This window comes from Scardinius erythrophthalmus (assembly GCF_964197995.2).
Source record: "Scardinius erythrophthalmus genome assembly, chromosome: 14".
NCBI classification, from domain to species: Eukaryota; Metazoa; Chordata; class Actinopteri; order Cypriniformes; family Leuciscidae; genus Scardinius; species Scardinius erythrophthalmus.
Window position 1 is genome coordinate 18,488,688 of NC_138234.1, and position 25,612 is coordinate 18,514,299.

The 25,612-nt window shown below is 34.6% G+C and overlaps 2 protein-coding genes across 6 annotated transcripts in view; one reads left to right on the forward strand and one right to left on the reverse strand.

Annotated features, from left to right (window-relative positions):
• stat1a (signal transducer and activator of transcription 1a) overlaps positions 1-3,004 on the forward strand; it is a 20,489-nt gene extending 17,485 nt beyond the window's left edge. Inside the window, exons 23-25 of the mRNA XM_081385203.1 lie at positions 1,321-1,393; positions 1,516-1,539; positions 1,666-3,004. Coding sequence (XP_081241329.1) covers positions 1,321-1,393; positions 1,516-1,539; positions 1,666-1,686 — 118 coding nt within the window. The 3' untranslated portion in view covers positions 1,687-3,004. The remainder of the gene's footprint in view (positions 1-1,320; positions 1,394-1,515; positions 1,540-1,665) is intronic.
• Positions 3,002-25,197, reverse strand: glsa (glutaminase a). 5 transcript variants are annotated; one of them, XM_081385204.1, is made up of 18 exons: positions 24,882-25,188; positions 16,893-16,989; positions 16,586-16,704; positions 14,637-14,766; positions 14,464-14,543; positions 14,152-14,315; positions 13,724-13,782; positions 11,862-11,894; positions 11,707-11,765; positions 11,266-11,332; positions 11,125-11,175; positions 10,760-10,936; positions 10,517-10,648; positions 10,330-10,422; positions 7,663-7,724; positions 7,459-7,535; positions 7,278-7,341; positions 3,002-4,977 (listed from the first exon to the last, which is right to left on the reverse strand). In XM_081385204.1, exons 1-18 carry the CDS (start codon positions 25,037-25,039, stop codon positions 4,824-4,826), a joined length of 1,776 nt encoding a protein of 591 aa, XP_081241330.1. In that variant the 5' UTR covers positions 25,040-25,188; the 3' UTR covers positions 3,002-4,823. The 5 variants fall into 5 exon arrangements, with proteins under 5 accessions (XP_081241330.1, XP_081241331.1, XP_081241334.1 ...); XM_081385205.1 differs by having other exon boundaries at positions 4,699-4,977; positions 16,893-16,983; positions 24,882-25,197; XM_081385208.1 differs by lacking the exon at positions 24,882-25,188 and adding an exon at positions 17,992-18,110 and having other exon boundaries at positions 4,699-4,977.
• Between the last annotated feature and the right edge of the window lie 415 nt (positions 25,198-25,612).

Below are 25,612 nucleotides of genomic sequence, written 5' to 3' on the forward strand. Positions count from 1 at the left end.
ACCTGTAGTGTCTCCCCTTAAAGGGATAGTTCACCCAAAAATGAAAATTGGCCCATGATTTACTCCCCCTGAAGCCATCCTAGGTGTATATGACATTTTTCTTTCAGACGAATACAATCAGAGTTATATTAAAACATTTCCTGGCTCTTCCAAGCTTGATAATGGCAGTGAATGGCCGTATGTCTTTGGAAGTCCATTAAAGCGCATCTATTCATGATTAAAGTGCTCGACGCGGCTCTGTGGGGGTTAATAAAGGCCTTCTGAAGTGAAGCGATGCATTCGTGTAAGAAAAATATACATATTTAAAACTTTTTCCGGCAGAACGGCTGTATGCATCGATTTACACCAAAAGAGTAACACTTGACGCACAACGCAATTACAAATGACCGCGTTCTGCCGGAAGCTAGTTATTTTAGTCGATAAAGTTTTAAATATATGTATATTTTTCTTACACGAATGCATCGCTTCACTTCAGAAGGCCTTTATTAACCCCCACAGAGCTGCGTCGAGCACTTTAATCATGAATAGATGCGCTTTGATGGACTTCCAAAGACAAACAGACATTCACTCCCATTTTCAAGCTTGGTCATCAAGAGCCAGGACATTTTTTTAATAGGCTATAACTCCTATTGTATTCGTCTGAAATAAGAATGTCATACACCTAGGATGGCTTCAGGGTGAATAAATCATTATTCAGCAATTCTGATATTTTACTTGCAATTGCAAATTTATATTTCACAAATCTGACTTTATAACTTGCAATTTCGAGTTTATATCTCGCAATTCAGACTTTATTTCTCGCAACTCAGACTTTTTAACTCGCAATTCTGACGGTTTTCTCAGAATTGTTTATATTTCGCAATTCCAATTTTTTTTCTTGCAATTTCGAGTTTGTAACTTGCAATTCTTACTTTAAACTCACAATTGCGAGTTTATATCTCGCAATTCTGACTTTTTATATCTCGCAATTCTGACGTTATAACTCACAATTGCGAGTTTACTATATATCTCAATTCTGACTTTATAACTTGCAATTCTGACTTTTTACTCACAATTGTGGGTTTATATCTCGCAATTCTGACTTTATAACTCACAATTCTGACTATTTCTCACAATTCTGACTTTATCCTCAGAATTGTGAGATATAATCACAGTTGTGACAAAAAAAGTCATTATTGTGAGATCGCACTTGCCTTTTTCTGTTTTTTTCCATGGTGGAAACAAGCTTCCATATTTCTGAGCTGCTACACAGGACTGCAAAAATAATGACTTATTATAATGTATTTTTTTTGCGTGTGTTTAAATATGTTTGAATTTTAGGAAACCACAAGACTATAATGACACACTCATGCCAATGTCACCTGAGGTATTCGATCAGCTGAAGCTGGAGGTGGTATGTAAAATGATAATATATATATATATATATATATATATATATATATATATTTACAAAATCTTTTAAACCAATAGTTCAATATTAACTGCAGTTATTGTCTCCATTTCTCCTTATTCAAGAACCGATACGATATCCAACTGGAGGTAGAGTACTACTATTCCTTTTTTTATAATCTATAAAATGCATATCATCAATTTGACTTAAATTTATAAATTGTGCACTGCATAGAGTGAGATTCTGATATTGTTTTTTTGTGTGTTTTATCGCAGCCGTCAGACTTAATCTCTTAAGTCACCTGAAAGATGACAGATGACTCCGAAAAAGTAGAAATGTTTCCATCATTCTGTGTTTTTAATTGCGCAGATGAAATGGGAGCAATTCGTGTAGCCATTGGGTTTGGTATTCCTCTCTCTTTCATTCTAACGTTGAGGAAATTATTCAAAAACACTGTATACCCTGTCAACTATTGCTAAAAGACAACCAAACGGAGTGAATTAACCCCCATAGTAACGCTACTGTTACCTCAGCACTTAATCTAAAAAACTAAAGCTACTTTTAAGGCAGGGAAGTTGTGTACTAATAGCACTTCATTTAGTGTTGCACCAAGTAGTAAACGAGATAGCAAATGCCAAGAAAGTAAATGCTGAGTAGTAAATGAGTGAACGAGAAAGCTAGATGGATGAATTTCACAAAAACTGTTAAATCTAGATTTTCTATAAAGAAAATTAAACCTATTTTAGGACTACTAAGATTTGTTTTGACAGTTAAGCACATTTTAATCAAGTTTCTTTATAAGAATGCAAACAAATCATTAATTTAATTGATTTGACATGGAAAAACATTTACATCTCAGGGTTGTTTTTGTAATGCCTTTCATTCATGCTGATTTTAATCAAATAAATCCTAAAGTTTTTACTGTAATATAATGGAATTAGTGTATCACAGTAATAAATCCATTATAAGAATAATGAAAAAAAAAAACTATGTGAATGGGAGGGGAAATGTGCTGAACTGTCATGAAAAATTCATAATACAATAAATAAAATAAGAATGCAACAAATTGTCCTAAAATAGGCTTCCTTTTCTTTAAGAAAAAAGTTTCTTCTGTTAGATTTTGGGTTTAAAAAAAAAAAAAAAAAAAGTGTTTTTGTAAGATTCACCCAGAAAGAACTAAGAAATGCAGGGATTCAGGTCTGATTAAAGCTGTTATGTGTTTACTTTCCTAAACACAGTTTCTGTATATGTGGAAAAACAAATCTCTGACTTGTTTTCTTGAACTATTCCTAAACTTGCAGGTGCTTTATTAGTATTAAGTCCACTTTATGTACTTTATGTTGTTGTTTCTACTTTTTGCACTGGATTTGTTTTGGGCATCATAGAAAATTTTGGTGGAAATCCATTTTGTTTGGAATGCCTTAAAAATTTGCACCTTAGAAACTTTTGGTATAGACCAACAATACGAAAATACACCCACATATATTGGCGAGAGCATACCTGGAAAGCAGTGTTTTTTTTTTTTAAATATTGTGTACGGATGTCTTAAAATCAAAATATATCATCCTCCAGATGAAACCACCAGAAAAATTAGTAAAAAACACTTTTAATCTGTGTTCAATGTCTTTATTGGTTTTATCTAGAATTCTTTTGTGTGGAATACAGTTATCAGATTTGACGTTAAATTCGAACAAATCTAGAACATCTACAGCATTTTTTTTATTAAATAATAAAGTAAAAGGAAATTTCACAACACAATGCAAATACATTCATAGCAGTAAATAACAAATGCTGAAAAAAACGTAACAGAAGAAATTACACAAAGCAACTAAAGTGCGACACATAGAAATGAACAAATTGAAATACGATCAATGACCTACTTTTGTTTGTACTGTTCTTTTGTTCGTGTTGCTTTCCTTTTTTTTTTTTATACAATAAATAACATTTCCCAGTTAAGCATGTACACACACACACACACACACACACACACACACTCTACAAAACACATTTACAATACTTCAATAATAGCGTCCCTCTAGAAAATATTCACATATTGAGACTGACTGAGCTTTGGAGGTTCCAGGTATACGCACGCCTCTTCGTCGTCCGAAACGTACAGAAAAAAAAATCAGTGTGCTTGTGCACATACAACATGTGCTTATAGACATGTGATCTACTGTTTCCAAAGAGATTCTCAAAGTTACACAACATGTTTAGACTGCATTTTCAACATTGCAGTCAGTGTTAATACCAGTGCAATTTTTGTTTAGTTTCAACTTTCAACCTTGCTTGTCATTTCGCCATGTACTGAGAATAAAATAGGAAATATACAGATTTTTGCTTGGTTCTTTTTTTCCTATGATAGCTAAACAAAATCACATGACAACGACTTATTAAAAGTGTAAATTCCTTGCAGTTTGTCTAATTGCAAAGACAAAATCTATTTCCACATCCTGGAGTTTTGCAGAATTTAAAACATTGCAAGTCATTTGTAAAACTTTTCCAAATAATCATCCATATTGACATTTTGTTGTTGTTGATGATATAGTTATAGACAATGCAGGAAATTCCTACAGTACAGGTCCTTTAGTGCTTTAAAGTAATTTTGGTAACATTTTACAATAAGTTTTCATTTGTTAACATTAGTTATGTATATAGGCATCAATTTTACAGCATTTATTAATCCTGGTTATTGTTAATTACTATGATACCTAATTTAACGTTAACAAATTGTAAAACTGATAAAACGTACTTGGAAAAAGAAAAAAAAAACTTACCAACTGTAATTTATCATTTTAAAAAATATTTTAAAAGACAAATAAATAGATATAATAAAATAAAATAGTGCAATTATTTTTGACATTCAAAGAACAGTGTCATGTTTAAAACATATTCACAAGATGATACACAATCAAAAAGGCATAAAGAACTACTGCTGATTTATAACCAAGTTAAGACTTAAGTAGAGGATAAAGAAAAAGCAAAAGGTAAAAATATAAAAATAAATCCAAATGACATCACACTCAATGCTAGCCTCTCCAGTCAAGCTGCCGTTTCTTACGATATCTTTCTTAAATATCTATTTGACATCATCTATGAAGATTCTCAAACTGTAAATGAATGTTCATATACACTTTTTATATATACTTGTTTTGAGTATATGAAATTATATTGTATGTTTACATGGATATACATCTAAATAAGACCTTTATGACGCTACATTCCTCTGAGTTTACGATAAAACTAAATTACCATGTCAACGGAGGTTACACACACACACACACACACACACACACACACACACACACACACACACACACACACACACACACACACACACACCACAAAACAGAGTAAAAGGGGCCAAACACTTTTTTTTTTTTTCACGTTTTGTAAGTTTTCTTCTTAAATGCGTACCTCTGACACATCATCTCTACAGCAGGCCGTCCAGGTTCTTCTCGGCGGTCTCTTTTTCGCTGTCGGCGGTGCTCTCCTTGGGGCTGTAGGTGTTGTGATAGTCCTTCAGGATTGTTACGACATCATGATGGCCAAAATGAATGGCCTCGTCCATGGGAGTGTTGCCCCACCTGTACAGAGATCAAACCCCACGTTTGGTTACCGCCAAGTCATTTTGATTGAAACAAAACAACTAATATGGAAGTCGAATGGGCGAATGTACAGCATAAACACTGAAAATAAACAGTTCATGACATTAAATTAAACTTCATAGATCAACAAATAAAACATTTTACTTGATTTATATCATTTAAAAAACAAGATTTCGCTTTTAAACCCTCCAGTGCGCTTGCTCTGTAAATTTCCATTGTAAATGGCTTATTGTAAACATTGAAATGAAGCAGCATGAAATATGGTAACACTCAGTAAGTTTCTAACAATCTATATTTATTAATTAACATTAATAAATGCTAGATAAAAAAAAATTGTTAATTAGTTTATACCGAATTAATAAACTTAACTAATGTTAACAAATTGTAAAACTTATTTTAATAAAACTTACTATATACATATATACATATATATTTTTTTTTTTGCTGTAAGTTAATTTGAAAACGATAAATAATTAATATATTCACCGCAACCACTATGATAGTGTGTTAAAAATAAAAGTAATGTCCAAAATATTTTACTTGCCACCAGTATTTATTTTTCTAATGGAGAAAGTATTCCATCTGTAATTTATATAAATATTATTATTGCTAATAAATTAATGGTTAGTTAAGCACAAGAAATTGACACAAATGCATTGAAATACAGTGGTAAAATTTGGTAAGTTCAATTCATTAACATTGTTAGTTTATGATCTACCTAATCTAATTTATTAACATTAACCTATATCAATCAAAGCTGTGACAATGGTTAATTATGTAAGGAATAATTGACGACAGGCCGTTGAATTATTAGAAAAATAATGCACACCCGAGGTGGTAATGCGGTCACGACGCGAAGCGGAGTGGCCGTTCACCTCGGGTGTGCATTATTTTTCTAATAATTCAACGGCCTGAAGTCAATTATTCCGCTTATACTACAGTTACCACACCTCGAAACATTGTTCAGATTATGTATTTCAAGACGTTTGTAAAGTTTTTGTCATTAAAACGCTCTTGTATGTAGGACTAATTTATTACGCATCTAATCCAAAGCCACCGTTGCTAATTCCAAAACGTCATTTTAGAGTTAGTAACGGAGGTCTGAGCCACTGATAGCAGACTAATGCTGGGGACACACGACTAGCTGACACATTCTCTGACTGTTTTCATCGCAGCATATTTTAAACACCGACTTTGAACCGCTTTGAACACAGACTGAACGCGCTGAACACGCGTTTGGGCATGATCAGTCATACGTATCAAATTACATTCATAACCGGCCTTAAAGTGTGTCCCCAGTTTTAATGCAATTATTAGAGAGAGAGATGTTGCAATAATGAGACAGAAAAGCATGTGCATCAATATTATTATTTATTTATTAATTCAATTCCTTGTAATTAATTCGAATTCATTCTTTTTTTTTTCTATTATTGACAGATGACAGTAGACTAGCCAAATAAATGAAACACAAAGCCCTTTTAACAAGTAGGCCTATCAATAATTATTTATTTGTTATATTATCTGCAATAATAATCCGTGCTGCAGGACTATCCATTTATTTAGCCTATATTCAGTTTAATTTTCTATTGATTAGCCTATAGATAGGACTATATACTTTATTTATTCAAATTAAACTGCATGTTTCCATTGATTGTGAAGCTAGACACTGAAAATTCCAGATCAAGTGCATGCGGCTAAATGTTTTTTCTTGTTATGAATTGTATCCTATTTTCCGTTATTACCGTTAACTACGCGAAGTGATATGGAACTGTAATGCGGTCAAGACCTGCCTGGAACTACTTTAGCTGTGCGTTTCCCTGAAAATAATGCACACCTTAGAACGTTCGTCAACCAATCAGATTCAAGCATTCAACGGCCCAGTAGTATAATAGTTTATAACTAATGTTAATAACTAATAAAATTTGTGTTATAAACGTACTATAAAAGTACAACCACTGTGAGTGTTAAAAAAAGTTTTACTGAAGAAAGTGTTCCAGTGATTTCTAGAAATAATATTATTGCTAGTAAATTAATGGTTAGTTGTTAAAAATAATAAATTGACACACAAATGCATTGAAATACAGTGGTATGAAATACAACCTTGTAGAGAAAACTTGAGAACATACTATAAAATTGCACTGTATTTGTTTTGCAACGGACTTTTGTGACATACCTTTCACATTTTGGCGGTTTAAGTGGTTACGTTAAAGTTACGTAGCTTACGTAACAAAACGCAAAGATCTAACGTACGCTACTAGTTTTTGAGATTCGTACGTTACCTGTCCTTGGGCACCGGGTTCACCTTACAGGCTTCTAGAAGAAAGCGCACAACCTCAGCGTGACCTGAAAACCATAGATTATACATTAGCATGGTTTCCACACAGCGCGGAGAGAAAATAAGGTCAGTCACAACTAGAAACAAACAGCAAAAACATCATATCATGTTAACTCTAACGTTACCTTCAGCGGCAGCCACATGAAGAGCCGTCCTCGAGTCGTAATCTCTCTGCTCCATATCCATCGACGAGAGTGCAAACCTACGGCAAAAAACACATGAAGTAGGCATAAAATCAAAAGAATTGAGTTAAACTGCGAAAAATCCGCACAGTAAATGCAAAAAAACCGATTTTTTTTTTTTTTTTTTTTGCGGTGCGGTAACGTTACCTCCTCAGAGCGGACACGTCCCCTGTGTAGGCCGCGAACAGCAGGTTGATAACGGACTTGACCTGGAAGAAAACAGACGAGTCGTTTTTGGTACATTACGACATTTGGACGACATAAACGCGACAAATCGCCAATATACCCCATTCATTGCCTGAAGGGTCGAATTTGCAAAAAACAAAACGACAGTTTAACGAAACTGACAGTTGCATTGTTTAAAATAAAAAAGCAATAAAGAAAATCTACACACTAAGTAAAACAAAATTTGTTTTGATCACTCATTTATTAAAACAGTAAACCACAATGACAATATAAATAAAAATAAGTCAAGCTTGTTTAAAGATGATAATCTTATTGGCACAAACAAATGGTTTTTAAATAGTTGTGCATATCAGTTCACATTCACATCGCAGAACCATTCCATAATGTCAATGTTAATACTTCGTTTTAAAAACTGAAACAAATCATGTGACAGACATAAAAATCCATTCCAACTCTTCTATAACAGAGCAAATGAAACGCCAGTCACTTGAAATTCAGCATTACATTCTTAAAAATAAAATATTAAAACAAAACATCAAGTTCAAGTAGTCAGCTTAAATAGTAGACAGTTTGTTCAAATCATTCAGAAATGATTCCCTAAACTGACAAAGTAATGACAAACTTTTCTGTTATCAATAAACCGTTACAGTAAATATTTAATTCAAGTGAGAACTGGGTTACAGATGATTTGAATACAGGATGACATCAAGATAAACTTGCATTGTGAAGGCACTAGTCACACAATCTTTCCTGCCTGTTCATAGTCGTCTAGTTCCGCTCTAGTTAGCGTTGATCACTTGTTTGGTTTGTACTTGTACAATTCTTTCCATTTATAAGTTACAAATAACACAATTTTTTGTATGTGTGTGCAAACAAACACAATTAAACATTGTGGCTGCTGGATTGAACCCAGAGAACTGGAGGATTAAAGTAACACTTTAACAGTCTCAGATTTTACCAACACATTCACCAAACTTTTAGACATCACACAGTAGGGTAAAAAAAAGGGTGGATGAAAAAGAATAATGTAATAATGTACAGATAAAAAAAAATAATAATTGTAAATGTAAAGAACAATTCTTTCTGGAGGTCTTTGTGGTTACATATCAGAAATAACTTTAAAAACCTTTTAGTAATTTTTTAAATTGCACAAATGCTTGCTTTCAAACCGGTTTCCCGAACACTCAAGAAGTCCAACCAAAACTCACTGCTGCCGTTTAGGACAGGTTCAGGAATTCAATGTACAAATGGTTTACTTATAAATTAAAATTAGATATCTCTTCACATTAAACTAGGATAGGAGAAAGTATTTTAGCTAGCAGTGGGGGAAAACAGTAAATATATGAATCAAGATACAATCAACAAATGCATCACAATATTATTGTATTGTTACCCAGATACTGATAGTGTATTGTGGGTCCTTGCTGATACCCCAAAATGTAACAAAATAATTGCACTTTGGGTTTAAAGGTATTTGGCATGCTCAATAGTGTGCATTTCAAGTAAAACCAACAAATTCTCTGCAAAACTAAAAACCAAAAAAACAAACAAAAAAAAACAAGACAAACAACCTCTCTAATCCCAAAGACTTGTAAACTCAAGAAAACGAATGGATGACAAAACGAGGAAGAGTGGGTGCTGTTGTCTCCTCTAGTTTCTTTCCGCCACGCTTTCCATCCTATAGACTACAGAGGTGGAAGTGTCCTCGTCCGTCTCGGAAGGACAGACTTTTTTCCACATTTTGTCAGTGAGCGCTAGTTCCTTCTGAAGGCTCGTATAGTCCAGTGGTTCGAGATTCTGCTGCTGTTGCTGCGGTTCAACCAATACGGACATGGACAGATTATCAGATTAGGTTATTTCATCATGGAATTTCCTGCTTGGATTAGTATGAATGGCAGAGAAAGAAGAAAACACGGAAACGGTGGAAACTTAAGCAAGCCAGTCGATCAGAACGGCACTGAGGTGTTATTTTCTAGTGTAAAAATGTATAATTATCATATCATATTATATATTAGCAGGCGTATGCAATTCATGCAGTCAAATATTTAGCTTCCTCAATCAAGTCACATGGATGGCAGTGGTGGTTAAAAGCGGAGAGTACGCTGGTCCTCCAGCAGAGGGCAGACATTGAAGAGGAAAAGAAATACGCAATTGCCAAGAGAAGTGAAATGTTTGATAATACAGGTTAAGATTGCAGGACAGTTTGTCAGCACACATACATATTTGTAATGTATGTATGTAATCATTACACACATACATGAGCACACACTCACACTATGTCAACGTTACAGGATCATCCACATTTGTTGCATCTAGAGGTGGGATATACAGTGGATATATATATATATATATATATATATATACACACATATATATATATATACACACACAGTATATATTTAAGTTAATCCAGATAATACTTAATTACTTCAAATTAATTAACTCAATCTGATGATTGGTAGCACTAGCAGGAAAGCTTAATACAATCTAATAAGCTCTTTCTCATTGTCGGTATGAATTTAGTCCAATATTTGTTTTGTACGACACTATTCAACAAATAATGCCAGGTTATTGCCCACCCCTAGTTGCATGTTGTATTGTGGTTGAAAGGTTGAATCTGTCACTCACCCGTTGTTCTCCGCCCTCTCTGCGTGGATCCAGTTTCTTGGCAAAGTGGCGTAAATTATCATAATTGTGGAAATTGAAGAGCTGGACCAGATCCTACAAAAGGAAAGAACGAAAGATTTAAATGCAGTGAAAGAGCAAGAAATCAATCGATTCTCCTCAGTTAGCTAAGATGATGTAGAATGAGTACCGTGCAAAACTGGATTCCTCTCACACTGTTGCCCAGTTTGTCAAGAGGAGGAGACCAACACATAATGCCCATCACATTGGGCACCACCAGCAGGATGCCTCCGGCAACGCCTGATTTAGCCGGGAGACCAACCTACAGCACAACACACAACTTCAATCTGACGTAGATTGTGAATGCGTTTGTTTTTCATTGAAACTACAACCATTAGACATTTCCCCAAGTGCGTGTATGTGCGAAACTCACATGGAAAGCGAACTGTCCGGAAAAGTCGTACATGCCGCAAGAGTGCATGAGACTCAGAGTGTCTCGTACGGCCTCGGGGTTCAGCACACGCTCGCCCGTGATTGGACAGAAGCCGCCATTCGCCAGGGTAGCTGCCATCACGCTGGCACTTTCGCAGGTTACCTCAATGGAGCACAGCTTAGTAAACCAAACAAAAACATGTTTAATCATAGGTTTTCTGATATTTAAATCTTAAAGAGGTCCTATTATGCTTTTTTTTACACTTTTAACTTTCTTTAGTGTGGAGACTCCAAAGGGAGGTTGTCTCTATATCGGCAATTCGTTTCTGAACTGTGAGTGAAAATGGTTGTTTAACTTATACTAACCTGGAAGTAAAGGTCCAGGATGGAAATCATGTCTGTACCCTCTGGGAAACACTGCAAGTATGGAAAACAAAAATAAAAAAAATTATGTTTTTAGGGGATTTTTAATGGTCTCTAAATACTGTAAAATGTTTAAACGCGTACCTTCTTCTCCTTCAAGTAGTAACCAATGGCAAAATTTCTGTCACCTGACAATCGCTCTGACTGAAACCTGCCAAAAAAATTTGTTTTAACTAGGAAAGTCCAAAGAAAAGGTAGTATAGTAGTAAGTTTATACTAAAATAATAACTTTCTTTACATTTGATATCAATGTTGTGTTAAAAAGTGTTTGTGTCACTACTGTATGTCAATAATTGATTGCAGTGTGATATTAACATTTGATTAGTTCTGAATTTTAAATTTCTGAATGTTAAATTGAATTTAGATATTTAAACATCTATTCTTCTATTGTTTGCAGTTTGATTCACTTGTTTATTTTATTACTGACTGTCTACTTGATAATTTATCAGAAAGTACTTTAAGTAGTATTAACATTTGTGTTGAGCATAGTGAAATTTCATTGTTATTAGTATCTGGAGCACTTACGTAGCATTGCTGAAACCAACATACTCATTTCCGGCCAACTTCTTCATAAAGTTCATCACCTACAACAAAATGCATTAAACACCGCAGCTCTCATCATGATTAACAATAAAAATCTTAAAAAAAAAAAGAAGAGAATTAAATTGTATTATACTTACATAATCAAACTTCTCAGCATTGCCTCCACCTTGCTGAAAATTAAAAATAAACTGATGAATGTGTTGTATAATTAAAATATTTTGTATAGTTACAAACATTTGAAAGCATAGGCATTCAATTAAAGGAAACATTATTAAACTACCACATTATTTAGAGATACACATTGTAGACACAGATATTCTAAAAATTATATTGACAATTGTAGTAAATTCATTTTTCTACAGCATTTCAAATGAAGGATGGAAAAAATTAGGATTCTGGCTCACTAGATTTGAGTAACATCACTCAAAGAAATGAAGGAAAACTGATTATTATTATTGTTGTGGAATCACAAATGTAAGTTGTTAAAGGGGGGTTGGAAAAATCAGACAAAACTAAAAGATTAAAAGAACAATTTCATCACTAAATTGTTAAGTAATTTTTGTTGTCTGTAAGTTTGTTTTAGTAGAGTTCTAAACAAACTGTAGTGAGACATTGTACGTCTCATGCAATGCATTAATTTGAGGCTCTAAAATAAGTAAACTATTTTTTTCCACATTGAAGAAATGTTTATTTACAAAGAAAAAGTACTGTATTAAACACTGGAATTTGTAAGTTGGAAAGTAACTAAAAAAATAAATTAAAAAAATAAAATAAAGCTTGATTCCTTTTCCCACAGCAATTAAACAGAATCACATATGATTTTCAGTCAAAGCAATGAATTTGTCAGACTTGTGCTAATGTAGCTTAGCATTAGCTTAGTTTGAAATTTGTTCAATGAGGAAAAACAAATAAATGAAAGGGAAATTACCAACGTCATTGACCTGTTGGAGGGTCAATATTTCCCACAGTTCCTAATGCTGTAAAATACGCAACAACAATAAAACCACAAAAAAGCCTTCACACAGACATCACACATTACCACCCCGACAGGCCTGAGAAAGATGCGCATCATGCAGTGTCTTTACCTTAAACGCCACAAATCTTCCATCAAAAATTTGTAAATTACAAAAAAAGTTATGTTATAAATATCTGCTTAAACATTTTCGTTTGTAGCATTGTTTATTATTGTTTTAACATATATACATACAGTTGTAATCAAAATTATTCTAACATGCAGTCAAACGTGACACTTAACAAACCTAGCCAGTTCAGATATTTCATGTGTTCTAGCTCAAGCACACCTGGTGCAACTATTGAAGCCCTTGATTAGTTGTATCAGGTGTGCTTGAGACAACACCTGTTTTGCAGATTTGTGCTGTTGTGAGGCACTCTATTCAGGGGGTTGAATAATTTTGAGAAGTCAATAAAAGTGGCATTTTCAGTTGAATTTGGGGAAACCACCTGAAGCATTTGTTTTAAGCTATTTCAATTACTTTTGTTTGATTTGTTCATTGCAAACAGCTGAAAGTCTGTCAATTTTGCCAATAAACCTGATTTGCAATGGGGTTGAATAATTTTGATTACAACTAATGTTTGAAACACTTTTTTTCGGCTATTTGAATTCCTGACTATTATTCTTGCATCTGTTTGATCTTTTCCCCCTATCTTTCCCCATCCCACTTCCGTTTCCCTCTCTTCAATATAATCCTTTCAGCATGATTATTCATAACCTTAATCTGATGAGAGAGGGAAAGTAATCAGATTAAATCCATTCGTTCCTCTGATTCGTTCTCACGTCAAACATCCACAAACGCATCAAGCTAAATATTTGGCAAAGCTATCAATTTAAAAAATAAAGAAATAAAAAAATTCTGTTGAATTCAACACATTGAATTCTGTTGAATTTAACACATTGTGCAGGAACTACAGCTAATGGCAGTTTTGGGCCCCCATTTTTTATCAAAACAGAAGAAGGATGTGGAGAAAGAATGAGATTTACCTTGAGAAGGGAAGTGCAAACTATAGCGCCAGCGTTTACCATGGGATTGTGAGGTTTATCTGGAAAAATAGATGAATGAATCAATAAATAAAGCCTATTTTTACAACAATTCTCTATTATTCTTAGTTCTATAATTTCTATTTTTAGTTTTATAAGTATATAATTGTTTTATTTTTAATGATTTATAAATTGAATACATAACAACAAATAATAAAGTATGAACAAATACTTTAAATATTAACAATATTATTATTATTATTTTTTACAGTAATGAGAATTTTTTGCTTTATGGTAATGAGAATTATAGGGAATAATGTGCTTAATTGTCTTGAAAATAATGCGATAACACACACTTAAATAGAACAAGGCCATTCATTTAGTTCTATTTATTTCTTCATGCAAAATAAGTTTATCATAGAAATCCTTACCATCTTCGTCAAGGAAGAGCTTGTTGAAACGAAGGCCGCTGGGTTCCTTCCCTATAAAGCGGTGCACGTATTCGGTGCCGTGATCGTGAACCGCAATCGCGTATTTTAACGGTTTAACACACGACTGCAGACAAAATGGAACTTTCGTGTCACCCGCAGTGTATCTGTAACATACAAAAAGTCCGGTTTAGAATTACGATAGGCCGTAAATGTTTGATCAATCAAATTGTTTATCTAAAATGTTTATCTAAACTAGAAAATATGAACAAAAATACAACAATGTAGCTATTGTACTAAAGACAGAAAGCTCACCGTTGGCCATCTACAGTGCAGAGGGAAACGGCCCAGAGATTAGGACTGAATTTCGCTAGCTGAGGAATGTAATCTGCCACCTACACAAAAAAGTGGCAAAACAGAATGTAAACATATTTGTACAAAAATAGCATCAGAAATTCACACTGTGTTCGATTATCTTCTAAGCGTACCTGGCCACCCGACATTGATTTAGCACTCTCATAAATTTGATCGATGTGAGAGGTGAACGACTGAAAGTCGGGAATGACAAACTTTTTTCGGAAAGCCTGTGTTAGCAACACAATGTTGCTTTGCACACACCTGTAGGAAGACAAAAGTGAAGATCGTGATTTATCTTCAAATCAGGGTTATTATCAATAACTAAAGCTAAAACTATTAAAAACATTTCTCAGGGTTTCTGCAGGTTTCAGTAAGTCAAATTTAAGACCTTTTTAAGACATTTTACGACCATAAAGATTGAAATTTAAGACCTACACGACGCATTATCCAAGTTAGATAGATAGTTACCTCGAGATCATTAGAGTATCTATCTATCTATCTTTCTTTCTTTCTATCTATCTAGGATTGTCTGATTTGTGTGTGTGTGTGAGAGAGAGGGAGATGTAGATTTATTGTTGATTTTAGTTGATCATAGTTGATCATAACTAGAGGGGAAATGATGAGATGATTAAAGTGACCAAAATGATCACGGTTATCACAGAATCCTGTTCAAAAAGTACTAATACTACAGAATGAAGTAAATTCAACAAGTTTTGTCAAAAAACCGCAAATAACAAATTGATTAGCATCAATATGCACGTTTTGTTTACGTGAACATTAAAATACCATTAAAAGTGATGGCCAGGTTTTAAAAGAGTGTCTTGCAACATGTTATCTACTATCATGTACAAGTTCAAATAAAGTTTTGACAAAAAAGGTTTTATACAAAGATAAACCTCATATTTTAGCCTTTAAATATTTTTTTTTATAAAAAGAATGAGTCAAAAAAGATAAATTATTGACATTTACACATTAGCTTATATTTATTAGTAGTGTTTGGGTGCACCCCCATCCTTCATGTTGACTGAGCTTTCAATATTGTTATAGAAAGGGGTGATTGGTTGGTTCCTGTCACATGACCTGCGGTGCGTTTGCGGCATTCTGAAAAGTTGAGATTTTTTTCATCTCGTTGCGTCTGGTAAAAAATTAACGCGCCGCTTCAATTATGAGCGCGCTTGCCGCGCGCCTACATTTGAACAATTGAGCTAGCTCATATCAAGCCACGAGGTAGCACGCGAGCGACGTGTTGGAGACCCCTGCTAGAGCTCCGCTTTGTAGGCTACAACTCGATACTTTTTTGCTACTTTGTAATAACTTTCTGCGGCCAGCGATTCTGGAAATGAACGAGGGTAAACACTTTTTAAGACCTGACTAAATGAAATTTAAGACCTAGGGATGAAAATCTGGCCGTTTTTAAGACTTTTTAAGGCCTTAAATTTAAAGTTCAGAATTTAAGACTTTTTAAGACCCCGCGGAAACCCTGATTTCTGTTAATTGAAATAAAAGCTGAAAAAAATATATATTAGTTGATTTTTGATTTTTTAACTTAAACCTAACAAAAATGTGATGAAATGAAAGCACTAAAATTATTAATTGAAAATTAATAAATAATACTAAAATGACTATAGTTTTAGTTAATACTAAATACTTTTTGTGGAAAACTTAAAACAGAAGATGCTTAGTAATTGTTCTGCAAACAGTTCTGGAAACATAGAAATATCTGAAACTACTTCATAATTTCTATTTCTAATTATAACATTCTAGCATTCCCATGCAATATAAAAGGCCTAAACTTGTAATATAAAGAGCTGTATGATGTTATGTTCAAATCTTAGGCATTTTATTTTAGCTATACTGAATAATTCATATACTGCAGGACTATCAAAGGACCTTTAAAAAATGTCCTTGGAAAATTGCTGACCTATGAACAGTGACAGTAGCAACAGGACTTCAACAGACTGAAGAAATACTCAGAATTCATGCGAGAAATGGTATAAACACACTAAAACACTACAATATATTCTTATTTTCTCAACTAAAACTGTTAGTTTTAACCAAATTTGAGGTTTCGTATTATTACTTTTTGAAGAGATGTCGATCCAGAGCACCATCTGTAGTGGTCTTGAGGGTGACCTTTAACATCTCCATACACTCCCTAAGACGAGGGTCTCCAGTACGCAGACCCGTGGCCTTCAGCGCCTGAAAAACCACAACATTCACCATAAATTTACTACAAATCTTGAGTTTCATTTAACCTGCAGTTTTATTGCAGAACATAATCGAAGGATTCGTCATTCTAGACACAACTATTTGGAAACCAAGCAATGTGCTGAAAGAGATATGGTAGCAATTGCTGTGCTCTGCTTGGCCAGCAGGTGTGTTTTTACCGTGGTAAATTTGTGAGCTGGAATTTTCTCCTGGCCCTCTGCAATGGTGTAAAACAGCAGATCTTCCAGGCTGGGCAAAATGCCTGCCTTCCTTCTCCTGTGACGTGAACAGACACACAAAGAATCCAGTAAGAAGACAGACAACAAAAATATTAATAGACAAAAATATATTCAACAAAAAGAGTTTATCAGCAGCAGGAGAGGTCGTACAGAGATTTCATGTTTTTAGTTTCAGAATTACTCTCAAAATGACAGGAAGTAGGTATTTTGAATAAAATAAAACCAATTTCAAATACACAAATCTTTGTAATTTGTAAAAAGGGCCAGGCCCAAAATAACATAACAAGTCTCATTCTCAGAGTCTGCCACTAGGGGCACCGTTGCGGGTTTTAGCATAAACGGTCTTCCACTTTGGCATTTTTTTAAACTGTCAATGCAGATCAAAAGTTTTAGGAGAATCTTTTAGAACTAGCTAAATGTATTAATTATTAGCTGTAACACATATATACATGTATTTGCGTAAAGCATTTCTTTATGAAGGACATTTTATTTTACCACTGACTGACATTTTGAGGTCGTCTGAAAAAGGTTAGTCTGTTAGAAAAGGTAGTTGTGTAACATAATATGGGTTTGCAGAGGTTTACTATGTTAAGCAGCGGCTTAGTAAAGCATTTGGGAATACAACTTAAAAGGACCTCCTACAGTAGATTCAGAAGTTTGAACAATGTATTGTATTCTGGGAAAGCTACAGGATCCCATATAAGGCCTTGAAAAAGAAGCACTTTGGTTTATAAACCGACAACAAACCATCCCGAAATAACCTAAAGACACGCTAACTTCAGTAAGTTGGTGGAAAAAATATTGTTCTTAAACGTTGAAAAATTATTCAACAAAAAGTTGAAAAATTGTTTGTAGGTTGAAACAATAGTGACCAATAGCGACTCAAGGCCTTTGTGATGTCATTTCGGGATGATACATGTGGTTCTAGAACACTGAACGGGAATGGGAAAAGCAAGCATAACATTTTGCAGGAGTGAGAAACAATTGGAAGAGAAAAATAAATGACATCAAATAAAATTCACTTTAAAATGATACTTACACAAAGAAATGCAAAGTTCGCAGACCAACCAAAAGAGAGAGAAATAAAACAGAAATGAACGACACATTCAGACATATAAAACACTGACTTAATAGATAAATAAATAAATATAAACCCACAAAAATATATGTATAAAAAAATAACAAAATAATGTATACATAAAATATACAAAACATTTTCCATAATGTTTACTCAAAGAAAAAATATTATCTACGGAAGAGGATTAGGGCCAGGCAATAATAAAAAAAAAAAAACATCTCGAGATTAAAGTCATTATAATGAGAGATTAAACTTGTTAAATTTCGAGAAAAAAAGTCGAAATACAATCTTGAGAATAAACTCATTAAATATCGAGAATAAAGTCGTTGTGTTTCGAGAAAAAGCTCGTTAAATTTCGAGAAAAAAGTCGAAATACAATCTTGAGAATAAACTCATTACATTTCGAGAATAAAGTCGTTGTGTTTCGAGAAAAAGCTCGTTAAATTTTGAGAAAAAAACTCTAAATACAATCTTGAGAATAAACTCATTAAATATCGAGAATAAAGTCGTTGTGTTTCGAGAAAAAACTCGTTCAATTTCGAGAAAAAAAACTCGAAATACAATCTTGAGAATAAACTCATTAAATTTCGAGAATAAAGTTGTTGTGTTTCGAGAAAAAACTCGTTAAATTTCGAGAAAAAAAGTCTAAGTAATCGTGAGAATAAACTCGTTAAATTTCGAGAATAAAGTCGTGTTTCGAGAAAAAAAGTCTAAATGAAATGTAGAGAATAACGAAAATAATGATTTGATCAGTGTTCATTGCATAGCCTACTGATAGAGGACATGGCAGAGTTGGATCACTTAGTCAAGCTAGGCTATATTTTAGACTTTCTTTCAGTAACAAAGAATTGAACGTTCTTAGGTTTAGGTCGGCTAGGTCTTTTTAGAACAAAAAATCAGTCCAATTTGCGCGATGTACTCGCTTTTGTCCAACATGAAATTCATCGAGGTTTTGTAGTTTCCCAGGATACCATAAGACGCATTATTAAACTTGTTGATCCTCAAGGTGTGGAATTTCGACGAAGGAAAGTAGGCTACACTTGCGCTGGCCCAAATGCACTCTGGCATATGGACAGCTATGATAAATTAAAACCGTACGGCATTGCCATTAATGGCTGTATAGATGGTTACAGTCGTTACATTCTGTGGATGGAGGCGTACACAACCAACAACGATTAATAATGCGTCTTATGGTATCCAGGGAAACCACGAAACCTCGATGAGGTTGATATCAGTAGGCTATGCAATGAACACTGATTGAATGCGTTATTCTCTACATTTCATTTCGACTTTTTTTCTCTAAACACAATGACTTTATTCTCGAAATTTAATGAGTTTATTCTCACGATTCGACTTTTTTTCTTGAAATTTAACGAGTTTTTTCTCGAAACACGACTTTATTCTCGAAATTTAACGAGTTTATTCTCAAGATTGTATTTCGAGTTTTTTTCTCGAAATTTAACGAGTTTTTTCTGGAAACACAACGACTTTATTCTCTAAATGTAATGAGTTTATTCTCAAGATTGTATTTCGACTTTTTTTCTCAAAATTTAACGAGTTTAATCTCGCATTATAATGACTTTAATCTCGAGATGGTTTTATTTTTTATTATTGCCTGGCCCTAATCCTCTTCCGTAATTATCCAATGTTGAGGCTGTCAAAAGATTTTTAAAACTGACACAGAACACAAAACAGACAAATATATTGGTTGATTAATCGGCCTTGTCAATATTGGCCTTTAGTACAGCCTATAGTCAAAACAATATCAGATGCAATTACAGTGTGCCAAACACAACCCGTGCTCTGATGCGGGCCGTCTGACCTGGAACGCCATTAAACTAGGACACGTAACCTGACGAGAGCAGCCGCCCCTCCCGTCCCGTACACTGATGCTGAGTTAAGCCTTCACTTCCTAGCAAGTTCTCAGTTCTGATCCTCGCTAATGCACAGGCACCGTGCCAAACGGACTCTCTGGCGTCGCTATTTTTACACACAAACACACCGGAAATAATCCACTTGATGACACAGCTCAATAAAACATTGTTTGTTCGTTTTTATGATGGTTATTTAACATGTAACAGTTATATGAGATAAGAAAAGTTGGTAACAAAACAGGATTAGCATGATTAGCATCCAAATTGGATTACTTCTGAAATGTATAAAATCTTTTCCAGTAAATTTTAAACTTTTATACTTATATAAATCACTATTTTTCAAAACATAACTTTGACTTCTTCTAAAAGTTTTTAAAAGACTTTCCAGTAAACTAAAGCATTTAAAAAATAAAGCTAAAGCTATCGTTTTCGTCACCGTCTTGAAGCAGTAGGGATGCATGATATATCGGCAACCATATCGGTATCGGCCGATACATGTTCATTTTTAATGTCAATTTTTTTAAAGCCAATAAATAATGGATTATATAATTGGCACTTCAGATGTGTACTGTTTGCCATAATAGTTTTGAATTGCTTGAAATATGATTGGAAACACTTCAAAAAGGAATAAACAGTTAAGTGCATATGTGCAGCGCAAATCTATATAGGCTACATACAATTATTAAATTTTATTACATGGCTTGGTTGAATTTCAATGTAGAATGCAGTCTGTTATTTCTTGATAACAGACATCTGCGAAGTATAACACACCGTTGCCATGAAGAACAGAGCGTTGCTATGGACGCGGAACGGACTATTTTCTTTAGCGGAAGCAATACAATATATTGTACGCTATAACAACCACCTCGCTATACATTATCCCTTACATTATTGTGTGCTTGGGACATGGCTTTCAATGGTGAGACTTTTGTTTTTGTCATCAGGCTCTCAAAAATTATTTAAAAATTTGTATTTAGATTTATCGGCCAATATATCTGTTATCGGCTTTCAAATATAAATAATTATTGGTATCGGCTAAAATTTTCATATCATTGAATTTTGGTGATACCATAGTATTGTGTATACCACATGTGTGTTTATGTGGAAGCAAAATGTAAAAAAAGAGATTAAAAAGACAAAGATAATGTGTGTGTGTGTGTGTGTGTGTGTTTGTGTGTGTGAGAGAGAGAGAGAGAGAGAGAGAGAGAGAGAGAGAGAGAGGGGGAAGGTTTTGCTGTCCTTGTGGGGATGAAATTTCTGAAAATGACTCATGAAGAATCGCAAACTCTGCCAAAACATTTCTGTGAGGACGGCTGTGTGTGTGTGTGTGTGTGTGTGTGTGTGTGTGTGAACACCTGGAAGTGGGATGATTCTGTAACAATATCTTCATTATCTTCTTACACCTCAACGAGAATCAGTCAAACAACCAGCAAAACAGCTGACACTCCCACAGAATCGCATGCTTAGAGATTCATGCAACATATTTTGGCTTGCAGTGAATTAAACACTAGAAAATGAACCAGCTGCCACTAAGTGAAAAGTACCATAGTATTACCATGATTTTCTAATGTAATATTCCACTACATAAAAAAGAACAGAAAAAGCTTTCAACGTGACATGTCTGAAATTGCTGTTTCTATTCACTGTTCGCAGGCTTCATATCATTTGCTTGAAGATGCTCGGGCATAACCTGGCATGATTTCAATGCAGAAATGGCATGCAGAGATGCCAGAGTGTAACAAACACACACACACACACACACACACACACACACACACACACACACACACACACACACACACACACACACAAACACACACACACAGTCAGCTGGTGCCTTCATGTCAGATTAATCTCAGAGACTAGCGAGTCTGCTGTGAAGTGAATCATTTATTTGATACTCCCGTTAGTGTTCGCACTGCAGGATTTGCGTTAAATCCAACAAAAACAACTAAAAGTAAAATTAGCAATTATTTTAGTATTAACAATCTTTGTTGACTATGAAAATTACATATGCACAATATGTTGGTGACTAGCCTATATCTAACATAGGCATTATTTAAAATTATCGGTCGGAAACTGATGTTAAGGCCAATTCACATCAAGAATGTTAACTATACCAGTAATATATATAAGCGTCCACAATGACAGACTGAGAACATTCTGTTTATTATAAGCACGCTGCAGTTTTCATATTTCATATATGCTGCACGTCTGCCACTTCAAGCTCTTTAAAAGTCAGGTGGATTCTGATTGGCTGTCAACGTTTTTATCATTCATCCACTGTAAAAATCATTCTGGAAGTGATTGTGTTGATATCACCGTGTTGTTATCGGTACAGTTGTGGTGTGGACCTCCATATTCTCATAGAATTAGAATGATTATTAAAAATGTATAGTTACAGTAATTGTTTTAGTTTTCTTCCTTGATGTAGACGAGCCTTTAGAAGCTTTACTTTTTATGTAAGCTAGGCCGCAAAAGTACTAGACAGCTACACATCTTTCATTTCTACTACAAAAAGTGCGGTCGCATTTCTTTGAAATTTTGCTGGCAAAAGTGAAACTCCTAATCCCACATTCTCCTTTAGAAATTACTGGATTTTGATGCACCTTTTATTTAAAATGTATGATTCAAAATATATAAAAAACTGGTGCTTGCCAGATTGAAACTCACCAGTAAAATACCCAAGCTATTCTGATTGTTTGCCAGGGTGTTTCTATTTGGTTTGTAGTGTTTTGGGGATTAAATGTAAAGATGGAATTATTTTTTTTTTTGTGCCCAGCTTGTCGTGAAAAATCAAAGTAATTACACTAATTATCTGTAATGCATATATCAGTATAAACACCCTCTTTGTTTGGTATAAAAATGAAGAGGCCACATGCCTTGTTGTTGTGGACTCCCTCAGGACAGAGCACATGTGCCTCAGAAACCTGACACCACGAATTACAGTGCAGAGAAGAGCGAGGCCCTGATAACACGCCGAAGAGCATTATATGATGCTTATGAACACAATGAAAGCAAAAGAGTGATATTGAGGGACATTAAAAGGCTATTGGGTTCACCAATGAACTATTGGTGTATTCAATTGAACCAATCAGCAGGGCTAAAAAAAGAAAGGGGGTGGGGGGGATCGCTGTCTTCAACTCAGCATTTGTCTGAATGTGAGGTTACCATAGACAACCAGCTTATGCCATCCTCTATTCCTAAACTACTACATGAAAAATGACTGGATGTTTTCCAAATCCTGGTGTGCTGACTGTATAGGCAGCATTTGAGACATGTATATATATCCAATCCCAGAATGCATTGCAATCCATTCAACATGGTGCACGATATATGTATAGCTAATATTTCATTTCATTACTGGAAGCTATTAAAAAACAAATTGTTCAACTTAATTAAAAATTGCTAAGCTGTTAACTTAGCAACATGCTAACAACAAACTTTACTCAAATCAATTGCGAATTGTATATCCTGTGTGCTATTTACTTATTTGAGTATTATGCTGTTAGCTTAGCAACATGCTAACAACAAACTCTACTCAAATCAATTGCGAATTGTATATCCTGTGTGCTATTTACTTATTTGAGTATTATGCTGTTAGCTTAGCAACATGCTATCAACAAACTCTACTCAAATCAATTACGAGTCATGTCTCCTGTGTGCTACTTACTTTTTTCAGTATTATACTGTTAGCTTAGCAACATGCTAACAACTCTGAAAACTATTTTTTTAATAGCAAAGTGTATTTCCTGTGTGATTCTTGACAAATTGTTGCTGTCCATGCAGAGCTTTCAAAATTAATCACTAACTGTCTTTATGCAAGTTAGTATGCAGCAACGTATGTAGGTAACAGACAGGCTAGCTCACAACATTTTGGAACATACATTGCATACTGGCAAAAACTTCAATAATGACAACTTTTACTCAGACAGAAACTTACAGATGTTACAATGAGACCTGACCTTCACAACTCCTTGACAGACAGATGGAGAGAAAGGTCAATCTGTCTCTCCAAGGACAAACACTCATAACAAAAGAATGAAAGCCGTGCATACTAAGATTTAAGCGTAAGCTACTCGGACACATCCAGTGCATACTGAAATGTCTAGATGTAGAGGAAATGTTTTTTGAGAAAACCCCAGATGTCAGCGTTAAGGGAAGAGGAAGTGACTCATCTGGCCGTACAGGAACTAACATTTAACTATTTAAAAACATTATATTTAACGATAACAAAATAAGTCTGAAAAATTCCTGGAAGTAAACAGAGAATTTACTCAAAAAAATTAGAATTTTTCAAAGCTGTCAGTGGGTTTTAGAGTTGGACAAGGATCCTCATGACAACAAAATATCAGTGATTAATCAGTCTACCATTAATTTGACTTACATTAAAATAATAAAGACAATCAGATTGCACATAATAATCAAATTTCTAACCTAGAATAAATAGTCAGTACAGGTTTATCAATTAGGCCTACTTATTTTTAACATTTAGGGCCCAAAATCTTAAATCACAATGAATGAATCTAGAACCTTCTATACAACCTGATTTGTCCCCAAAAATCATCATTTTGGGGGAAAAATGCTTCAAATGTATCAGAACCCTCCCTTAAAGCCCAACCTTTATGATTATTCACAGAGGCCCTTGAGAATTTACCCCCCATCGTTTATACAAACTCTTTCTCTCTGTGCACGCTGACCTACACATCTTGTCCACCTAGAAAATGTAGAAGGTCTAAAGCTCTAAATATATTAGAAAAATCTTTCACATCCATCATCGTGATCAAGGTCTGGGATTCATTTGTCGGGATGCTGGACCCCCCTAAGAATGAATGAATGGATGGACGGACAGGTTAAATCCATTCATTTTAAAAAGTGAAATCAAAGCTGATCTATATTCTATAATGACCCTGTTCTATTAACCCCCCGCATGGGTGACTGAGGTTTTGAGCTGATTTGTTTTTCAGCACTACTCACTTCTCGTTCCTGTCATCTGTCTGCGTGCACAGGGACCGTCTATATGAAGATGCGCATCCTCCGGCGGTCGCTGTATGATCCGAATTATTTTTCCAAATGAGCCTTAGATTGGGTTTGTAAAACTCCTTTAACGCCCACGAGAACCTAAACGGTAACATTTCAAACTCGACAGGCCAAACAGAGTAATTTCCGACAATAGTACTAGTAATATTACAGTATTGTTTATGAGAATGTTCGTTATTTTAGATAGTCGTGCCGGTTCCTTCCCTCGTCTCCCCTGCTCGTGTGTTTTCACGCGAGTGACGACGACGGAATCGAAATGCTGCTCGCACTCCATTGGTCGCCGTCACGTCATGGCGAACGCTGATTGGCTCGGGCCTCCGTCAATCATCATTATGACGCCCATTACACGAGAGAGGCTGGCTGTGTGCGTCCTGCGTAGTGTGCAGTATACACTGCGTACTGTATGTGAAAAAATAGTATGCCAAACAGTATGTAACAGCATCCCCACGTCATCACTACAGCTATGACCTCGGAAAAATACACACACACAAATATTTATGTGTGTGTATGACCTTCAAATTGTACCCATCACTTAAAGTTGGTCAGAGAGCCATTCTTACATTTGTGAGACAATATTATGCAAATTTACAGCGGTACTGCCCTGTGTGTTCAGAGCTTCTCAACGGATGACTAGCCTGCTATTAGAAGCGCCAATGCAAACACAATGA